Consider the following 21,196-nt stretch of genomic DNA (forward strand, 5'->3'; position numbering starts at 1 on the left):
CGGAGATACCGGAGTTTGGGCTGTGTTCTTTCTTGGTCTTGTACATAGTTAAGCTTCGAGTCTAGAACAATCTATGGATTCGCACCCGGCCCACCCTTTTTGCCCTCTTCCAGACTTCGACGAGAAACGCCAAAATCACTCATGGCAAACAACAAGGGCTCATCTTCGTCAAAGTGAGGAGGAATGCACGTGCCCCGGTTCATGCTAAATCTGTGTGTAAGACTGCGTCGCGTGTCTGGGGCAATGGAGGTGCCACTGTTGCTGACGCTACCAGAGCACCCTTCTCGCTCGGCATCTGTAGTATTTGATGCCACACTGCCACGTCCTAGGCTGCTAGCAGCTGAATTTTGGGATTGCAAGTGGCCAAAGGACCCACGATTTCGAGCATGAGCAAAGCGGGGTTGGTATGGACGTGAAATGCCCGAAATATTTTCGACTTTGAGGGTCTCTTTGGCGGTAGATCGATTCGTAACATTTGCGGAATGATTCTGGGGTATTGAACTTGGCTCTGGTTCGCCGCTTGTTGCGCCTTGAACAAGCTCACTCAAGCTCATTAAAGACCGTTCTTCAGCGCCTAGGCTGAGGCTGCGCATACCGAATGGTGAGTAATCAGCAGGGTCTTCTTCAGTAGCACTACTCGACCGCCGTGGAGCAGCAGAACTGGGTCGGCGAAAAGTAGGAGGAAAAGGGCGAGGGGATTGAGGAATATCAATAGCATTGGCGGAGGATTCAGCTCTTTGAGATCCAGTTTGTGCAACCATGGTCCTTTCGGAAGCCGTTTTGCTAGATTGACGCGAAGGGCGGTCGTGACGAGAATAGTCGACAACACTGTTGGCACTTAGGCGAGACGGAACGGCGGGTGTGTGCGGCGTGTGTGGAGATATTGCTTTGCCTGGGGACGATGACACAGAAATTGCAGCGCCGGACGTCGGCATAGAGACGCTGGGCTGTTTAAGAGGCGCAGTCTGCTGAAGAATCAGAGAGGATGACATTGATTCCGATAGCATGGTATTAGACTCTTTCATCTTGCGAAATCTGGATAGTACTGTAGATGTCCGTTTTGAGTTCGACTCGGACGATCCGGCTTCTCTCTTAGATAAGAGGCCCTTGTTTAGGTCGAGCATTTTTAGGAAGTCTGAAATGTTATCCTCATCTGCCTGCACAGACTCTGAGCTTGTAGCACCAGTATCTGCAAAAGTTGCCATTGCTGGGTAAGCTGGGGAAGTACTAATGCTCACTCTATCACTGGAATGATCTTCATTGGGTCTGCTGGTACCTCCGAACGACGGCCTACCCCTTCGGTGGCTAAATGAGCTGCTAAACCTTGATATCGAGGCAGGTTTTGGTGACCCAGATGTGGAAGATCCCATCGCAGTTTCAGACGCATTTGTCGATCTTCTGGACGGTGTACCTGGCCGCTGCATGTTATTAGTGGTAGTAGGGATATTTATTGGCGCTTCACGCGTCCCCGGGGCCTTTCCATGTAACCCAATGTGGTTATCGGTAAGGGCGGGTGAAGCAGAAAGAGGTGGAGCCTTGAATGGCTGGACTGATATTGATGGTCTCCGAGGAACCTGGGGATTTCCCTCACTGGAAAGAGCGGCAACCCTAGCTTGTGTCAATCTAGGGGAATTAGAAAAGGTAGGAGAGCTGGGTGACCTAGGAGATCCAGCTGCCCGCTCTGTCGCTGTTCGAACAGCCGTTATAGGGCTTGCTGCTCTAGTTAGACCAGGGTGATGGAATGTTGACATGCTTCCATACATTTGGCCAAGATCAGAGGCACCAGGCATCTGCCTGCGAACTGGCAAAGAGCCCGGCCCCTTCCCGTGAGTAGTATAGGGGTCATCAGACGGTAGCGAAGGCTTGAAAACACCTTCATCCACACCCATAAATCTTGAACTCAATAATGCTTCTGAATCGTCAACTCGAAAGTCACAATTTGATCGGTATGTTACCTGGGCAGAGAACGTCCCAGCTGGAGATTCTGTCATGCCAAATGAATACGACTCGACAACCTTATCCGTTTCTGGAACCAGAGGAACTCTCAAGGGGTCCTTTGACGTCCTGGTCTGTTCTTCGGTACCCTGGATGATCCGATATTTCAGGAGCAATGCGGGAACTGGCCGGACCTTCGCATGGCGCTTGAAGAATTTCCAGGCGGGAAGCATTTTGGAGTAAGTATATAGTGACCTGAACACTACGATACTTTTCTTGTAGACAGCTGGAAGCCCTAGATCTGTAGGGAAGTCATCAGGGCCAGGGCCGAGTTCGATACGCCATCTTTCTAGAATCAGGCCTTGCTTGAAAGCCTCTGAGTTATCGAGACAGCCGCTAGCGGCAAGGGCTTCAACCACATCCCAACGTTTGCCCTTGTCATCCAGAATCACCAAACTCTGATTATTTGTCAGCTGCGTGAGGTCTAGGTAGATTTCGATGATCATCGGAGGAGGTCGGTTCGTGGTACAGTTGCTTGTTTTCCAGGGAATGAGGGCAGGTCTCAGCTCATCCGCTTCGTCCAGCCCAACATTGAACTAATCAGACGAAAGGTGGTGGTCAGAAATCTAGTTTGTAAAGGTTTTTTGATCACTTACCCATCTATTTGTGCGTACAACACCATTGACAATCCAAGGTCGGAGCTCTATTCTTGAATGCAAGATGATTAGAGCGGCCTTGGTGTGGAAGTTCTGCTCTTGTCGTTAGTTGCAAAGCCCACAAGCATAAAGTAGTAGTAAAATCACCAACCTGAATCATCTGATTTAGCTTTTGCTGAGGCGGCTTCTCACCAGATTCGATGTTTTGATCGGACTCAGAGGCTTCCATATGTCTCTCAGCGGCCAGGCCTCTTGATATGTTGGGACCAAACCGCTCAGCATCTTGACTGGGAGGTCTGTTTTGTGGCTGGCGCGGGTGGCCGGACGATGGCACCGCCGACGAGGTTCTGCGGTGCTGATGCATACTAGGGACAGTACGAAAGGGAAGACTAGGAGAGAAGTAGGAGGCAGACGACGATGTTACGAGGGAGGTAGGAGGTAGGGAGGCGATAGGGTGAGTAAATTAGGCAGGGGATATGAAATAGCCGTGTTGTGGGATCCGGTAGAATGCCATATTCATCTGAAGCAGAAAACAGAAAACGACGGTGGTGCGACAAGCTGGAGCGTCAAGCTCACGGGCTGGAGGTTAAGTAGCAAACAGGGGAGGATATCAGGATAAGAAGGCGGCGGTAGGGGTGCACACAGTCATAGAACGCAGGCAACCGTGCTGTAGGGAAGAGAAGAGCATGGGCGGAACAAGTACTGAAGGCTGTGATGGAGGAAACGGGAGTTGTTTCCCGCGCGAGAACTTAGGGAGACAGCATGCTAGGTACGGAGTACGAGAGGTGAGTCAGATAGGAAACCGACGAGAGGCGGCAGCAGGGCCTGGGGCGAACAAGTGCTGGGTTCAACTGGGGGGAGCCAGGCGACGACTGGACGGGGCGAAGCTGCAAGAGGGCGTGTGTTGTGGAGGACGGGCGGGCGTGGATGGATGTGACGCACCCGCAGGTGACTCGACTGTCTGGAGCCGGTGATCACGGGCGAGGGTGGGTCGCGGAACGTTGGCCGAGCTAGACCGGAAACACGCACGATAGGGCGCCGTGGTTGGCTTGCCTGCCTGCTTGCTTGGTTTCTTAGTAACAATGTTAATGGGTTCTGCGGGCGGGCTGGGCGTCGGGCTGCAGCTTCTCGGCTGCTTTCGATCTCGTTTGTCCAAGCTGGCGAGACGGCGAGACGGTGAGCCCCAGTGGCGGTCACGGCCCGGTCATGCTCTCCCCCCCCAAGATATCGTATCGCCTGGTACGGCGGCAAACGCTGCGATTCCGGGACCAACCACGGCGCGGCGCTGCTGCAGCCAAACGCGGCTCACGTCTTGCACTACGCCAGAATCGATCTAGCGCCGTATGGGTCCGTACGGGCCAGTACGCGGGCGCGTCTCCCCGGCGTCAAAACACCGCAGACGCAGCGCCCCAGCCGGCCCTGTGCGAGGCCCCTGTGCCCCTCGTCGCTGCTGGGCCTGGGCGATGGCTGGCCGGCCTGTGTTGGCCCTCCGCGTCGCCCGTCAGGTGTACTCCGTACCGGACAATCCACGCTCCAAGGTTCACTGGTCCAACGTGGTACTGCAGTGTCAACGTTGGCACCGTTGATAGCACTCGCTCTCAGGCCCACCCAAACCCGCGATGCTTTCTGGGGACCGCTGGAGCGCGTACCCGGGTAACTAACCGACTCCATAATAATATCGCAGCCTGCCTGAAGCATCCTCCCGTCCCTTTTTCGCGTGCAACAGCGGCCTTTGATATCTAGCCCACTTGGCTAGCTCTGATCTTCTGTGAAGAACGCCGCCACAGGGAGCCTCATGATAAGACTAGGAGCCTAGCGCCTCCGATAAGCCTGTTGCCTGTGCCGATCAGCCTCATCACGCAAGAGATACGGCCGCGCTTCTCACCACCGCGTCGTGCTGGCCGGCAGCACTCCCGTACCCCACGTAACGGAGCCCTTGTCGCGAGTGGCAGCTGGCAGCGACGTCGGGATCATGTGAGGGGGGTATGCTGGGCAGTCTGCCGTAGCCCCCTCTGGCGCCGCCTTAATAAGCTCCGATGCTTTGGGCCTCTCGTCTGGCCGCATGGCGGGTGTCGCGCCTGCTGATTGGCCGCGCCGCAACAACCTCTCCTCCGGTCCCGCCCGCCGGCCTTCACGCGCTCAGCTCGACTGCCCGCCAGCTTGTGACCCGCGTCGTCGTCGGCCCTTAAATAACTGCAGCTCCCCGCGCCGACTGCATCGTCAGCATCATCGTCCTGCATCAGGAACTGTCTCGCAAACCACTGGAACCGCTGTATCGAAACCCCTGCGCGTCATCAGTCGCATTCGTCGCCCGTCGTCATCTCGCGAACCGCCACTGTGTCTTCTCGAACTAGCCCCTCACCCCCGCGAAAGCCGCATCGGTATCCTCTATCTAAGCGCCAAAGCTCCCTTTCGAACGCTCCATCCCTCCCGCGCCTTCCCCCTTGCCCCTCGGAGACCGCTTACGAACTTCGCCGTTAGCTGAGTCACCGCGTATTGCCGGGGCCTGATTGAAGGGGATTCGGCCGTTGAAGGCACGGTGCGGCACATGAGCTGTAAATTGTGGCAGTATTTTCTCCAGGATGATGTTGAAGCCTTTAAGAGCTTCCTGGCCAACGCCAATTATACCCCCGGGCAGAGGAGTACCGCCGTTGGACCTAAGCTTGGCAGTTACAGCGCCTCCCTAGGATCACCACCCGGCACCGGATCAAAAACAAAAAGACTAGCCGCTTCTCCGCTACAAGAGAAGGCATTACCAGTGCAAGGGCCACCTGTCATCATCTCACGCACCGATGCCAACTCGAGAGACCGACATGGTCGCACGTTATTGCACCTAGCATGCTCTTCCCAGAAAGAGTCGGCCCTGGAGTTTGTCAGAGCACTATTCGCAATTCCTTTTCTGGATATATACGTGCAGGATGTGGAAAGTGGGTGGACAGCTTTGCATCGAGCTCTCTACGCTGGGAATATTGCCATTGCACAAGCTTTGATTGCGCGAGATATCAATGATGCCACGGGCTTTCGAGCATCCAATGGATGCCATCATGCCTCCGGTGGGTTAATTAAGATAAAAGACCGGGAAGGAAACAGCCCCTTTGAGCTATTCGGCACTACTATTGTGGCCCGAGACATCAACAAAAGTGATGATGATCCTATGCATACAACAGATGATGATTCCTCGGAATGTTCATCGGTTCATGATGAAACAGAGGTGCATACCTCAGTGGGGAAGTTAAGACCACTTGTAAACTTTGCAGGGAGCGAAGTGTTCACCTTTGGAAGCAATAAAAATCTATCCTTGGGACAGGGAGATGGCGATGACCGGCAGTTCCCAGAACGTGTCAGCCTAACCCGCCCAGACCATTTGCTATATCGATTCTACCACGAACGAGAGTCGCTGCGTGAAGAACAAGGCCTGAAGAACACTGATGAGAGAGGTGAATTCGACTCTGCGTCTGAGTTGCCCATTAAAATACGCAGTCAGTCTATTATCTACCAGGATATTGTCATGGCCAAATTACATACTGCTATCCTTACAACCGACCCTGAATCAAATCTCTACATGTGTGGGTTTGGCTCTGGTGGAAGGTTAGGTACTGGTGATGAATCTACTCGATTCCATTTTACCTGTATCGAGGGAGGTGCAATAGCAGGAAAGAAGATTATCAGTGTAGCGCTGGGTCAAGATCATTCAATTGCTATATCGGAGCAAGGAGAGGTGTTTACTTGGGGAAGTAATAAGTACGGCCAACTCGGCTATGCACTTCCAAAGACGAATCAAAAAGACGACTTGCCAGTTCAAACCACCCCAAGGCAAATCTTCAACCCCTTTAAAAAGGAGATGATTGTTGCCGCTGCTGCGTCTGCTATTCATTCTGTCGTCTATACAACAACCTCAATATACACTTTCGGGAAGAATGAAGGTCAGCTCGGTTTAATCGATGCTGACGCACGCTCACTCGAGGTGTTGGTGATACCACGACGTGTTGGCGCCTCGCTTTTTAATCAATCAATCATAATGGCGACTGCAATTGATCGCGCCACTGCCGTCTTATTGGAGAATCATGATGTATGGGTTTTCACACACTATGGATACTCTAGGCTCTCATTTCCCCTTGACGGCTCTTCTTCCTTCATTCGAGATAGTTTTCTTTCTACTAGATATGGGCTTGCTGCGAATTTTGTCGTGAAAATCACTAGTGGCGGCAACACGATCTGTGCTATGTCAAGCTTCGGAGAGGTATATACCATAAATGTCTCTCGAAAAGCGGATACACATTCTGTTTCTTCTTCAACCACCAACCCGTCCAAGATCAGGAATTCTCTTCCGCAGCCTTCTCGTGTATGGTCTATTCGGAAATCTCACATGGCAGTTCGAGATGTGGATGTTGGCCAGGACGGTTCTATCATCATTTGCACCGAGTCGGGTTCTGCATGGCGTAAGGAGCCTAGAAACCGACTGAAAGATGCAGGTGGGAATCTGGCGGGTGAGCGGCAGACTAAGGATTATAAGTTCGTTAGAATTCCAGGCTTATCTCGTGTCGTTGCTGTCAGGAGCAATGCTTTTGGAGCTTATGCCGCTGCCCAGAGGGAGTGTGAGGTAATGAACCAAATTGTACCAAGGGTTCGCACAATTTGGCATGATCTCTCCTCTCTCCTACCGTTTAAGGACCTTCTTGATACCCATGTTCTTGAAGATATCTCTAGGAATCACCGCTCTGAACATCAGGCTTCACCGGGTAATAAAACGCCCTTACGACCCCTCGAGCTTGAGGTCTCACTGGATAATATGATAAAACACTGTGAGCCAGATGAGACGATCCCCGCACTTGTCTGGGTCTCTTCTACCTCCTCAAAAACTCGAATACCTGTACACGAATTCGTGCTTTCTGCTAGAAGCTCGACGCTTCGCAAAGCGTTTTCCGAATTTCGACAATCATATTACTACTCCATTCCCGATCTTTTATCAATTGAGTATAACAGTAGTGGCCAGGCCCATCTTCAATTTCAAAATTTCGACTTCTTATCTATATTTAATGTTGTATTATTTGTTTATACTGATAAATCATATAATGTTTGGAACCGGATTCGACAGGAAACAAAACATGCTTCAAGATATCGTCAAGTACGAACCGAAGTGATTAAGTTGGCTACACAGCTAGACTTAAAATATCTTGAAAGGGCAGCAAGGCTTATGATACAACCTGAACAGACCCTAAATCTTGATATGGAGAATACCATTTCGCATCCTAGCTTCTTCGACAGTGGTGATGTGATTATTGAACTGGACAGAGGAAACGTCAAAGCCCACAGCCCTATTCTCTGCCAAAGATGCCCGTTCTTTGACGCTCTATTCAATGGTCGAGCTGGCGGCCGTTGGCTATTCTCTAGGAGAGAGGAGGGCACGGGGACAGTAGAGATGATTCGTATCGATCTCAAACATATCACTCCCGAAATATTTGCCTTTGTGCTACGCCACATATACGCAGATACCGATGATGAGCTTTTTGAAGATGTTCAGACAACGGATTTGAACGATTTTATTGAGCTAATCATTGATGTTATGTTCGTTGCCAACGAGTTAATGATTGACAGGCTAGCCGAAATTTGCCAGAAGCTGTTAGGCAGTTTTGGTAGGTCCGTTCTGCTTATTTCTTGCCATGAGACTAACTGGCGAGTGTAGTTGATATACGTAATGTCGTTCCTTTCTTGAATACGGTGGCTCCTTGTTCAGTGACTGCTTTCAAGAGGGCCGCCTTAGAGTACATCTGCCTGAATTCAGAGGTTATGCTGGAGAACAGGTGAATAGAATCATATCAGATCTTGAAATTAGTTCTGATATCATTCTTTTAGGCTGCTGGATAATTTAGATTCGGACTTGTTCGAAGAACTCGATGACATTTGTCGTCAAAACCAGATAGCCCATCACCCAATTTCGAAGGCTAGAAATACTCAAGAATACATACTGGAAAAATACCCAGAGTTGGTTTCCCGACTTGAACAAGACAGGCAGCGCCAAATCGACTCCATGAAGCTACGTTCGCGACTCCATGAAGATGAGGTGCGGGAGGAGAAACTGAAGGTTGGAAGCCTTGAAAAGCCAGGGATTTTCTCACCGCCAAAAAGCAAGACAACCACTCAAGAGCAAAACTCCAAATTACCCATAGAGAGTCCCTTGTTGAAATCCAAGCCTTCCAATGGAGATTTAATATTTCCAATGGACGATGAGTGTACACTTCCAGCCAGCCTTGTCTCGAGTACTCCACGCACATTTAAGGCTCAAGCCGATATTAGTAACGGGAGATATCCCGGTGAGGTATCGCCACCATCGAAATATTCGCCATCTTTAGGTCCAATCTCTGGTATCAATATTGTTCCCAACTTCCAACGGTCACCCACCCTGCCGCCCAGTTCTTCTCCGATCATCTCTGGGATCGGTGGTACTCCAGGAGCACCATGGGGTCTCTCTGGACGTACCCCAAAGGCAGGCCTCAAGGATATTATGGCGGAAACATCTGGGTTAAAAGGCCAGCAGCCTCAGTCTATTTCTTCTATACGCCGTGAACTTGAGATTCCGAAGCCTACGCCTTCAAAGCTTTCGCAGAGAGAGCGAAAAAAGATGAAGCAACAACAGTTGCAGGGGATCTTTTCGGAGGTAGAAACGCCAAAAGCCAAACCAATATCTCCGTGGCAGACTCCATCAGTGCCGAAGAATACTTTGGGCGTGGATAAACAACAAAACAACCAGTCACCTTTAACACCAAAACGATCGAGCAGTAAAGCGTCGTTAAACCTTCGTCAAACTGTCTCTGGCAGCCCTTGTCCCTCCCAAAATGCTGAGCCAGAGCCATCTACCGGCACCAAATCTACACTGGCTCCAAAATTTTCTAATTCCACACCTTTGTCTCTTGCAGAAATTCTTCAACAGCAGCAATTCGAAAAAGACGTAATACGGGAAAGCGCAACAGCCAAGCATAATCTCCACGATATCCAAGTAGAGCAAGAGTTTCAGGAATGGTGGGATGCGGAGAGTAAGCGGGTCATGGAAGAAGAGGCTGCCGTTTCCACCACAGCATCTACTTCCGGTGGTGCACGGGGCCACGGCAGGAAAATGGAAGCTGGAAGAGGTGGCCAGGGCAAGAACAGAGGCCGTGGTGGCGCCCAGCGCCGTGATATACGACATGCGGAGAACAGCTCAAACCAGGCTTCAGCGCCCGTGGAGATCGTTCCAGGATCTGGCCACCCACTCAATGGCCGCTCTCCTGCCCAAAACCAGCAGCGGAATGCCGATGACAGGAAAAACAATGATCGTGCCAGAGGTGGCTTCGTCCGCGGTGGCTCCAATCGTGGCTCAACACACGGAAAAGTGAGGATCCCGCCGCCGCGGCAATGATACGCTTGCAAGCAAGCGTTGTCCCGATCTGGAATGTACATTATTTCAGGATATCTGTGTAGAACAGGTTTCAGTTGTTGATTATACTTACCTGTAATATTTTTGTTGTATATATATATATCTTTACGTATGGTTGTCCCGTATTCTACTATTTTACTACAATATCTTTCACAAAACAATCATCGGCCTTAAAGGGTAATAGTATATGTTCGATTTCCAAAACATGCTATTGTTGAATAGAGCAGTTGGCAATATTGAGTTACAAACTCCCGTAATTCTCCATCAGTGAAAATAAGAACAAAAATTTAACTTCATTATCCATAATACCTTTGGCAGAAGAAAAAGGTTCAGATATTTTAAACCATATTGTAGATATTGGGAGCAAATGAAATGTCAATGGAGACAAAAAGTGATTCCACTGGGTGTATTACTAAGCAAATTTAGCAATGGAATGAAGAACCATCATCAGATCCCAGGCTTGCTTGAGATGAAAACGCGGACGCTATGTTGTTTAGTGGTACCTTAGAGCCAAATAAGGCCACCTAGGATTCAGGAAACAAGACATGAAACGTTGCGGCAGCAGTTACTCAAAAAGAAAAAAAAAGATAGCCACACGACCTATGCCAAAATGGAGAAATTAAAACGGCAATTAGGTTAATCCCGGGCACAATGCAGTAATCGCTAAACCCAAAATACTTTAGATGCCACAACGTAGGTATGTATGTATATGGCAGACTATTCCCCCGCTATGGGAACTTCTCTGCTCTCCCATATTCTGCGAGCTAACAGCTCATTTTCAGTAGGCCGGTATCGCGTATTGTCGCTGGGGCCATCTACGTGTTGCTCGTAGGTATTCCCATCAGCTAGTACGGATGTTTTGGAAAGCTTTTCGATAGCGTGATCTGGCTCTTCAATTATATCATCATGCCCTTGAAACCGAACTTGACTTTGCTTTGAAGAGTTGGTCTTGCTAAGGAACTGGCTACCTACTCCTGGCTCTTTAATACTAGTAGAAGTGTGTGAATTATCCCGGGACTCAGGGCGCGATACTCCATTGCTAGCAAGGTCACGGGCAGAGTTAACTCTCGTCAGCTTTCCGTCCGTGTTAGATCCAGGTATCAGGCGGAGACGTTTAAAGCTGTCCACGACAGGGTCCCTAAAGCGGCGAACAACAGAGTATTCCGTAGCCAATCTATCATATATTTTCCGTGCACGCTTGCTTTCACTATCAGCTGCAGGCATTCCAGGAGGACAAGGGGGCCCGATCACTGGTCGACGAGTGTCATAGCCACTAGTAGTAGGACGAGATGGGACACCGGATATATGTGAATCTATTGCCGAGGGAGTCACGGCGGGGCATAATCCAGGAGCAAATGTGTCTGGAGGCGAGTTGGACATAGTCGCCGTCCTTTGCAACCAGAGCTTCTGTTGTGTCCGGGAGTGTGGTTCAAAAAGGCCATTTGCAGAGGGTTTGGGGGACTTGGAGTGTTTAACAACAGTGGACTCGGGTGAAGGTGGTGTTCGAGGATGGTAGTGTGGTAGAAAAGAGGATGGGGTGGCGGGATCAGAGCTAGAGGGAGGATTAGGGCCGGAGCCATTTATCAAAAATCGGGACACCCCGCCTTCAGCGGAGGAAGATGTAGCATGAGGATGGGTGACAATCATCGAGTTTGGGGCGGAGGGGGCAGGAGAATGGTTCATTGCACTTAGACTAGAAGCTAAGTTGGCAAAGGAGCTGGAACGAGGAGTCCTATCGGGAGGTGTAGGAGTTGCGGTGGCGGATATCGAGGAGACCGATGGCGGAACTTTCGCAGAATGCGACTGCTGTAGAATACGAGTTGCAATCAAGTGCTGGTCCAGCAAGTGAAGCTGCTCTGACGGTTCGTCAGGACGCTTCTGCGAGGGCTGATCTTGATTGACCACACCCCGACCGGGAACGTCCGTGGTGTGACTCTCTTGAACAAGAGGGGATCTTGCCGCTGCAGGACTTGTGAGGCTATTTTGGCCATTCATCTTGCCTGAGACAACAGAGTTTCGTCTTGTACTAGATGCCGAGATAGAGCTATGATCCTCCCACTCGTCCTCATCATCGGAATCAGCTAAGTCGAATCCAACAGATTTAGTTGTATTCTTCTTTTCATGACTTTCAGCTTTCGTCACTGTCAGGGCCTTTTTCGCCTGAACTCCAGAATTTCGTCTTAACGCCGGAGTAGATAAGTTCTTCCGCATAGGCGCACTGGTAGGCGGAGTAGTGAGCGATATCGTAGACTGGTTCCAGCGGACGTGACTCTGTTGTGTGGGGGGGCTCGTCGAAGGAGAAACAGGCGCCGATTTCTTTCGCTGGTGGCGAGACGGATTTGGAGGCGCACCTACTCCATCAGCAGCCAAGTTGTGTGCAAGCGCCAGTCGTTGCAGCTTATTTAGGTTCTTATGCGACTGCGTCCGTCCATGCACGCGATGCGTGCCAACAACGTGTGGGCGATGTGATTTGTGGCCGGTTGGCTTGTGAGGCTGGGCGGCTGTAAAGGACGGGTGACGGGGCATCGAAGATACGTCCGATGGCGCCTGCGGGGAGGATACCGAGCGCTTAGCTGGCGAAATGTTTGATGGCATGGTGTCAGCCCCAGAAATAGATGTTGGTTCAACGAAGGCAAGACGACATTCGCTTTGGTCTCCACTCTGTGATCGTAAATGCGGCTAGCCCGCGAGAACAACAGAGCTGGCCCCGCTCTGAGCTCGGACGTGTGTGGTGATTTCTAAAGGGATTATCCCCTCAGTCTGAGCGCAACGAGAGGTAATTGGGCAAGGCGGATGGGAGACACGGGTAATTGGCTGCAAGAGGGGCGAATGACGTTGTGGTTGGGCAGAAACGGACAAGAGGACGTTTCGCAGTGTCAAATGACCTAGAGAACTGTACGTGAAAGCCGCAATACGGATAGACCGCAGAAGAAGAGTGCTAGGCAGCGGAATGCATGCGGAGAGCACGAAGAGTCGAGATGCCCGGCGATGCTGGCCAGAAGCGGACGGGCTTGGCGGAAACTGCCAGGCGGTGAGCCCGCACGTGACGCCGCTCCGACCGATTCGGCATTGAGCATATAACACGACGAAGAATGTTTGCTTCATACATACGGAGTATCTAGACGCTATCGAACATGCCCAGCCCCAGATAGCGCTCAACTAATGAACCAAAACGCCATGACTTGCTGACCACCACAAAGCATATTCGCTATGCGGAATAGAATGGAGTTCGGAGTAAATCAAATAGAACCCGATACAAAGTTGCATTACTGGTGTAAATTGGAAATTGGGAAGAACGATACCGTTGGGTCGGTAAAGAGTCGATTTTGTTAACACTACCAAAACCAAATTACCTAGTGTCCCCCACTATATGGCTGGTACTAAAGCTCTATCAGGCTTTCTTCTGGGGGCTTGACTTGGGGCTGCGTTCGCGGTTGTGACAGCGGCTGTGAAGCCCCAACAGCAGGGCCCTGATACATTTCTGTTCCTTTAAGTGGTTGCGCATAAGAACCTTGCGTATTTTTCCAACTGTATGGAGGTTGGTGGGTCTGCTCTGCAGGCTGTGGTGGCGCATTGGCTGCGTCAGCAAATGCTTGGTATGGCGCACCGAGAGGGGGTGCTTGAGTATGGTAGGAGAGAGGCTGCGCAGGCATTTGTCCTGCGGGGGGGGGCATTGTTCGAATAGTTTGTTGTTGCTGGTTTGGAGATGCCGTCTGAGAAAACTGCGAGCTTGGTTGGGGGTAACTCCCTTCTGCTGGCGCCGATTGAAAACCAGCAGTATAGGCGGCATCATTTTGAGGGGCGGAGGTTGCGTGCGTTAGCTGTACGGACTGATCAGGGTACGAGGGCATTGGTGGGAAGTTTTGAATGGGGGAGTTGTGATCCGCGGAATGATTCCACATATGGGTATGTCGGTTATATTGTGAAGTTGGATGCCCATATGGGCTTTGAGTCGGCACCGCAGCCGGTAGATGCGACTGACCATAAGATTGGTCCATGGACGAGTGTCGGCTGATAGATGGGTAGGTTTGAGACGGGGGGAATTGTGCATCTGCGCCTTGTGCATAGAAGCTTTCTACCCCTCCCCGACCATCCGGTGCACGTGGCATGACAGGGTATAAGTTTGAAGATGGCTGAGACGGCTGCAATGAATCGTATGCACCGATTGTATGTTGAGCGTAAGTGTTGGAAAGCCGTTCTTCTAACATACGGTCATAATACCGAACAACAGTGGATAGCTTGGCATGTAAATCCAAGAGAGTATCTATTGGGCTTTAGTCACGAAATAACCAGTAATACACCTACTACAGATATGCTTACCATATTTACTCATTGTTTCGCCATATGTCCGAGCTAATTTGGGTCTTAGAGCCCCTATACTCTCATATAATTCTTGGATTTGGGGTTCCCGTAATATTGTTCCAGGCGGCTGATGCTGCAAACGGTCAACAAGGGTCGCCAGTAGACTGATCTTTTCTGCTTCGGTTGCAGTAAGCTCGTAATCCTTCTTCGGAAGACCAACAACAGGAGTATGTGATGAATTCGTGTCAGATGTCGAGGTTTTCAAAGCAGCACTGTGCTTTCTTTTTTGTTCTTCCATATCCCGTAGAGAAGCTTCGATTGCGGCTTTCAAGTCCGGGTCTTCTTCTGCCGCATTTGATCCCAAATCCACAGCCCCATTCATCGCTTTCGGTTGTGCAACGTATCCACTAGATCCTTTGCCTTTTATATCATCTAAGCTTAATTGTAAAGCACGCTTAAGATCCTCATCAAAATCTGTATCTGCGCGACCACCACGAGGTTCCATGCGTGTACTCGCTTTAGGAGATTTCAGGCCAGAGCGGTCTACCAAGCTAGACGGCGCATTAAAAGTTTTGGAGGTAAGCTTTGCGTAACATCCATCATCGACTCTAACCGCTTGCATAATTCCGAGATGGGGTAGAGGTAAAGTTTTACTGGAGCACTGGGCATCAAAGACACTCCCACAGTTGCGACAATGGTGTTTTCTGTTTGTGAACGTAAAAGCGGTTCGACATCTCATACATACGTCAGAATCGATCCATTCTGGAGGCTTTTCGGTACGATAATGTTAATAACTGTTTTAAATATAGACATAACGGGAGGTTGGAGTGATCCTGAACTTACTGCACTGCTGTCAAGCATACTACTGGCCATCTCCATTTTCGGTGGGAATTCGAACCCCTCCCATTGTAGCTTCCTATATGTTTCACCCAAGTATGATAGCTCACTTCGCGAGTCTGTGGCAAGCGCCCAAGTCTGAATCAACTCCAGCAACTTCGCCTTTACGTTGGCATTCAGGGCGTTTACACCTTCGAGTCGGAGTAAAGAAACGAGGTTATCCATGAACTCTCTGGAAGAAATCTCAACAAGAAAATGACGGCCACCATTTTTAACGCAGGTATCTGTCAACTGGAAAATCAAGGCTTAGTGAAAGGTTCAGGCGGCATTGGCTATATCACCCACCTTCAATGTCGCTAACTGGACGTTTGGATTTTTATTCTCAAGTCTCCTTTTTAGAACTTTCATAGCATCCTTCGGTTGTACAGTTTTCGAGCGAATCAGATCCGATATCTCTAAATTCAAAGAGATGTCTTCCCTAGAAGGCAGTCGGGTCAGTTATGGCAGTACCATAGCCCGTGTTGGTCATACAGGGATGAAGCGGTCGCTTTCTCGACCTGTTCCTCGAACGGGGAAACCGAAGAGAACCAGCCCGCCATAATGACGGAGTTCTCTGGTGTCTAAGCCTCTTGATTTAAAAAGTCCTTTATATGCGTGGAGAAGGAACTTGTTTGCCTGGATGGCGACTTTTCTAGGCACGGAGAAGATGACGACACTAACAGAGTTTCCAGCACCAGGCAGTCACAAACTGAAGGAGAATATGCAAGGATCCTGAATAAGAGTCGCTTTATTGCAAGATGATGCGTAGAATATTTATGGTAAGGGCATAACAAACTCCAACGAGAAAGGTTGCTCAAGGCAATACTGCGGCTTACAGCATCTCGACAGCTGCCAGATCCATGTGCCTCAAAGGTGGATTAGTCATTCGACACCTGACCGCCCCAAGTTCCACAAGGAGTGGGGCTAACTAAATGCGGTTAGTGTGGAGCGTCGAGCGCGGCTAGCCGTTCAATAAGCGCTGCGGGCGTATTGGCTTCGTCACTTCGCTGCTACTGCCGCACACGCGTCGGAGGGGAATTCCAGGCATCATGTGTCACTATCGGGGAGCTGTTCTTCACGCAAATATTCCATGACCGTCGATATCTTGCCGGTGAAACGCTAATGACGTTATGACTGAATCGATTATCTCCATGGTTACAGAGGACCGCAAATACCTCCGACTCCTCGTCTTTGTTTGCCAATAACTCGCACGACGGCACTGCTCGAAGACCATCCGTTCGCTCGTTTACCCACCTGCTGTGAAGATGGTTTTGTTCTCTAGAGACTAATCTAATTTCTCTGTGTTGGAACATTCTCTTCAATTTTGTTCTGCGACGCCGAAGGCAGCGAACCCCTGTTCTCGTACGCTGCCAGGTTGGAAAGCCATGCATGGAGACGTCGCTGACCCCCACCGCCATTTTGGCGAGCGGGGCGCGATCGACAGCGGAATAGATAACCGGCAATATATGGACATGAGATCACTACAGGAAATGGCGAAATCTTTGAGCCTGGATGGACAAGTCTCCGTATGTTTCTCGGCTGGCAGCTGCCCTATTTAGTGGGAAAAAGTGGTAACTAACAGCTTATAAATTGGCAGCTCAATGAGCTTGTTCGACTTTCAGAGGAAGCCATCCAGAAATCTAGCGATTTAAAGGAACAGGGACAACTTGACCTGGCTCTAATGCAGTATCTTCGTGCTTCTGATATCGTCATAAATAACATTCCAAATCATCCTGATTTTAATTACATGAACCAACATCACCCTCGATGGGCGGATCAATTTTCTAGACTGCTCATGGTGAGTTAATTTCGACCCAAAGTGATCTGGTCACGTAGCAGCTCGAATTTAAAGACGTAGAATATTTTTGCTAATGATCTTTATAGACTGTCAACTCCCAACACACGAGTATGGAGAATATAAAACGCAGAATTCTCTCGGATAACGATGCTCCTGGGGCAAGACCAAATTCTCTGCCATATCCTCCTTCCCCACAGCGCCGTTCAGCTGATTTGTCCCAGCACGAAGGGGGACGTAGACTTAGTGAAAGACCAATTAGCCCCCCGAGCCCGGCAACTTTTCAGCACCCATCGAGTTTGCGGCCCGGTGCGCAAATGCCTAGCAGCCATGGGAAGAAATCAAAGCCTGAAATCAGACCAAAACCAGAGAATTTGACACAAAGGTTTTTAGAAGATCCACAGTCACTGCATGACCCGCTTGCACAACGCTTTGCTAGCCTCAGGAATTCTCATCACATCACAGCTACTTCTGAATACCAAACCATTCAGAGCAATGGCTACCCACACCAAGCTCCACAACATTCGCCATCTCGTAGCGGTCGACCCCTTTCCTTACCTCTTTCCCGATCCCTTATGGACCCTCCATCCCGTCCTTTAGGACCACGACAAATGAATTCGCCGCAAAGCCACCCTCCCGCGTTACCACCCAAAGTTCCTATTTCCCCCATTGAGCCGCTTCCTAGATTCCCAAGTCCTGCGTACAGTCCTATGAATATTACCCCATCAAAGCCGCCTTCCAATCCTCCCAGAACATCGACCGATAGTCTTCGCTCTGTTTGTCAAAAACAGGTATCAGGAATTGACCGTTTAAACGATTCACTTGATGAAAACCCATATCGGTCTCGTACTCCTAATGGCATCCATGTCGAAGCGGACACTGGAAGAAAGACGATTGATATTTCTGTCGGTACAACAATAACCGCTGATGTTTTATTCAAGTACCTACGAAAATATGATATTTTACTTATTGATGTTCGTTCGCGGGAGCAATACGACAGTGGCCACATATATTCAAATTCTGTAATTTGTGTGGAACCTGTCGTTCTCAGAGAAAATGTATCTGCGGAGGAGCTTGAAGACCGTTTAATAATATCACCTGAATTTGAGCAAGCACTCTTTTCACGACGGAACGAATTTGATCTTGTTGTGTACTATGATCAGAGTACAAGTGACTCGTCTTACTTAGCTGGATCTCCTGCGTCTAGCCCTGTACCTCATCTACGAGCTCTCTATGACACTCTTTACGAATTCAACATGTACAAACCACTCAGGGATGGCCGACCGCCCGTTCTGCTTGTGGGTGGACTTGATGCTTGGGTTGATCTAGTTGGGCCGCAGTCATTGGCGACAACTCACACTGCTGTTATAATGCATACGGTTGGAGCACGTACATCTACCCCGGGAAGACGCCAGCCACCAAGAAGAATGCCCACTGTCAGTGCTAACTCAAGCTGGGAAGTGAAGAAAAGAAGGCTTCGTGAGTTTACGCCTCTGAATCCAGAAGAAGAACGAGCATGGCTAGAGAAGGCGAAAACAGAGGAGATAGACCCGACTAGCTATGTTGCAGAAGCCGGTGGTATCACAGAAGAACCTGAAGATCTTGAGGCTTCTGGCACGGAATCAAACTCGCCTTTTGTACATACTTATGAGGATTTCTTCCGACGATTCCCAGAGCCCCAGGATATCCGTCAGTCCATGGCGAGTATTCCCTCAAACCCGCCGGCATACGCCCAATACACCGACGAACCACCTATTGCACCTCCGTCTCGGCCACCGCCAGCAGTACCCCGTCCTTCGTACAGCGGAGTTGCCGATGACCGTCACCTCCAACCTCCTCTTGCGCGTCAAGCTTCTGCAACTAAGCACGCTTTATATAAATCAGTTTCCCCTCTCGATCGCATAAAACTCCCCCGTACTGGTCTCGTTAATCTTGGGTCAACATGTTATATGAATTCCATCATTCAAAGTTTAAGTGCTACAACAGAACTTACTAAATTCTTCTTTGATAATCGATTTCACACCCAGGTACAAAAAAACTGGAAGGGTTCTCAAGGCGTTTTACCTGGACTCTATGCCAATCTGATTCGATCATTGTGGAAGAACGACGTTGAAGTGATCAGACCTACCTCATTTCGAAAGTTTGTCGGCCGGCTAAATCCAGAGTGGGCTGGAAGTCAGCAGCAGGATGCTAAAGAGTTCTTCGACGTTCTCGTCGATTGCTTGCACGAGGATCTCAATCTGAACTGGCAAAGGACACCCCTGCGCCCACTGACAACTGAGCAAGAAATGCGTCGTGAGCAGATGCCGATCAACCAAGTATCGGGAATCGAATGGAATCGCTATTGTCATCGCGAATTGTCTTACATATCATCTCTTTTTGCTGGGCAACATGCAAGTCGGTTGCGCTGCACGACTTGCCGGCGCACATCCACCACATATGAAGCATTTTACAGCATTAGCGTCGAAATTCCGGTGTCGGGCTCGGGGGATATTTACCAATGTCTTCGTAGTTACTGCCACGAAGAGATGCTCAGTGGAGATGAAGTTTGGAAGTGCCCGCATTGTCGCACGGAGAGGGAAGCGACCAAACAAATCATTCTCACCCGTGCGCCTCGCTTCCTCGTTTTTCACTTTAAGCGCTTTTCTGCCTCCCACAGCCAACAGGCGAGAAAAATACATACAGCCGTCAATTTTCCCTTGTCTGGGCTAGATATGAGCCCTTTCATGGCCCAACTCGAACCCAGCCGCCCTTCCTCACCCCAGGCCAACACAAACGCTTCAACTTTGGCTCAAACTGAACTTACACCCCACGAGCTGGCGACGTCTCCCCCATACATCTACAATGCTTACGCTGTGGTGCAGCATTTGGGATCAACGATCCACGAGGGCCACTATATTGCCTTAGTTCGTGATAATAATCGCGACTGCTGGCGAAAATTCGACGATCACCGAGTAACAGACTTCAGGCCTGGTAGTCCTCGGTCTTCGGATTGTCTTCAGAATGAGCAGGCGTACCTCGTGTTCTACGAACGAGTTCCGGCTCATTAATTGCGTCTCGTTTGGTTCTTAGACATTTGAATAATGACAACAATCTGCTTAAGCTTGAACACTTCTCTGCCTTGCGGGGCTCAAGCAATTTTGATATGAATTATGATAAAAAATACATTGCTCTGCTAGTTCTTATGGCTTTTTTTGGTTCGAAGTCTAGCGCCCAGCAAGAAAAACCTCCCAACACGTAAACTATGGTGTTATTGGGTGTTTTGTTACTTAGCTCGGGAGCACATAACGGCCATAATGGCCCCTTTTTTGGTATCCTGAACATCATGTACCCCAGCATTGACATTTGGCCGATTGCATTTTGAAATTGCATGGTAGAGCCGGTGCACCAATGCGCCGGCCACAAAACCCAGTATGATATAAGTATACAGATGTACCCATCTTATTAGGTCCTCCGTACTCCGTATGTGCTTCTCTTTTAAGTTGGTCTTCAGTCAGATCCTCCCAACACCGACCCCTAGAAGCCTCTAAAGTTCATCTAGCAAGACCCCGGCATAAAGCCCCTCAAAATCAACAACGGTGGCCCGTATCCGATGATTGCACCTCGTAAAGAATGATCGCGAAACGCAAGGAGAAACCGAGAATAACGAATAATGGCGAAAAGAACGGCTGGATGTTGTAGCACTCACAATAATTATTACATGTGCCGTGTCATCCTATAGGACTCGGGCCAGACGCCAGCAATAAGTAGCTTTAGATGGAGAGTTTCGCGAGCAACCCGGCATGGCCCAGGCACCCCATGCTTGGCCGCATCTATCAGAGTCAGGTGTAACAGGCATCAGAGTCAAAAAAAGGCGGTCTATTTTTCCACCATAAAACCGACCCCTTGGCAATAAATAATGCTTACAGGTCGAGACTTGACACATGAAAACCGAAGCCTGTTTCTTTGGCACAGCTGGTTGTTCGAATATGAAACTCCAAGAATGGTACGAACATTGGGTTGAGTCAGACAGCTCGCAAGCAGTAACCAGTTAAGGTTTTCTATGCGGTCGGAGAGGGAAAGCTGATCCTGCCCGGAACGCAAAACAGCAGTCCGAACTGGCGAACTGGTTTTATGCACTTTCCAGCACCCACCATCCAACCAGGGAATCAACCATGCCCTTCAAGTAAGGAACGGGAGCTGTGCAAGGTTTGTTTGAGAACTTAGAGGACAGCGGCTGCG

The 21,196-nt window shown here is 49.7% G+C and overlaps 5 protein-coding genes across 5 annotated transcripts; 2 read left to right on the forward strand and 3 right to left on the reverse strand.

The window, feature by feature from the left end:
* Positions 1-71: 71 nt before the first annotated feature.
* On the reverse strand, positions 72-2,955 carry ATG13 (autophagy protein 13; the record flags this gene model as incomplete). Its single annotated transcript, XM_049254660.1, has 3 exons — positions 72-2,531; positions 2,592-2,684; positions 2,743-2,955. 3 exons carry the CDS (start codon positions 2,953-2,955, stop codon positions 72-74), a joined length of 2,766 nt encoding a protein of 921 aa, XP_049106343.1.
* A 2,184-nt stretch (positions 2,956-5,139) lies between these two features.
* LOZ57_005634 (uncharacterized protein) lies at positions 5,140-9,984 on the forward strand (the record flags this gene model as incomplete). The annotated part of the gene is made up of 3 exons (XM_049254661.1): positions 5,140-8,224; positions 8,275-8,392; positions 8,445-9,984. 3 exons carry the CDS (start codon positions 5,140-5,142, stop codon positions 9,982-9,984), a joined length of 4,743 nt encoding a protein of 1,580 aa, XP_049106344.1.
* A 735-nt stretch (positions 9,985-10,719) lies between these two features.
* LOZ57_005635 (uncharacterized protein) lies at positions 10,720-12,597 on the reverse strand (the record flags this gene model as incomplete). The annotated part of the gene is made up of 1 exon (XM_049254662.1): positions 10,720-12,597. The coding sequence occupies one exon, from the start codon at positions 12,595-12,597 to the stop codon at positions 10,720-10,722; it is 1,878 nt and encodes a 625-aa protein (XP_049106345.1).
* Positions 12,598-13,382: 785 nt separating this feature from the next.
* VPS27 (Vacuolar protein-sorting-associated protein 27) lies at positions 13,383-15,740 on the reverse strand (the record flags this gene model as incomplete). The annotated part of the gene is made up of 5 exons (XM_049254663.1): positions 13,383-14,266; positions 14,323-15,073; positions 15,148-15,432; positions 15,487-15,619; positions 15,673-15,740. The coding sequence occupies 5 exons, from the start codon at positions 15,738-15,740 to the stop codon at positions 13,383-13,385; spliced, it is 2,121 nt and encodes a 706-aa protein (XP_049106346.1).
* Positions 15,741-16,646: 906 nt separating this feature from the next.
* DOA4 (ubiquitin-specific protease doa4) lies at positions 16,647-20,025 on the forward strand (the record flags this gene model as incomplete). The annotated part of the gene is made up of 3 exons (XM_049254664.1): positions 16,647-16,706; positions 16,778-16,978; positions 17,065-20,025. The coding sequence occupies 3 exons, from the start codon at positions 16,647-16,649 to the stop codon at positions 20,023-20,025; spliced, it is 3,222 nt and encodes a 1,073-aa protein (XP_049106347.1).
* Positions 20,026-21,196: the final 1,171 nt, after the last annotated feature.

The sequence above is a fragment of the Ophidiomyces ophidiicola genome (genome assembly GCF_022830035.1).
Source record: "Ophidiomyces ophidiicola strain CBS 122913 chromosome Unknown scaffold_30, whole genome shotgun sequence".
Lineage (NCBI taxonomy): Eukaryota > Fungi > Ascomycota > Eurotiomycetes > Onygenales > Onygenaceae > Ophidiomyces > Ophidiomyces ophidiicola.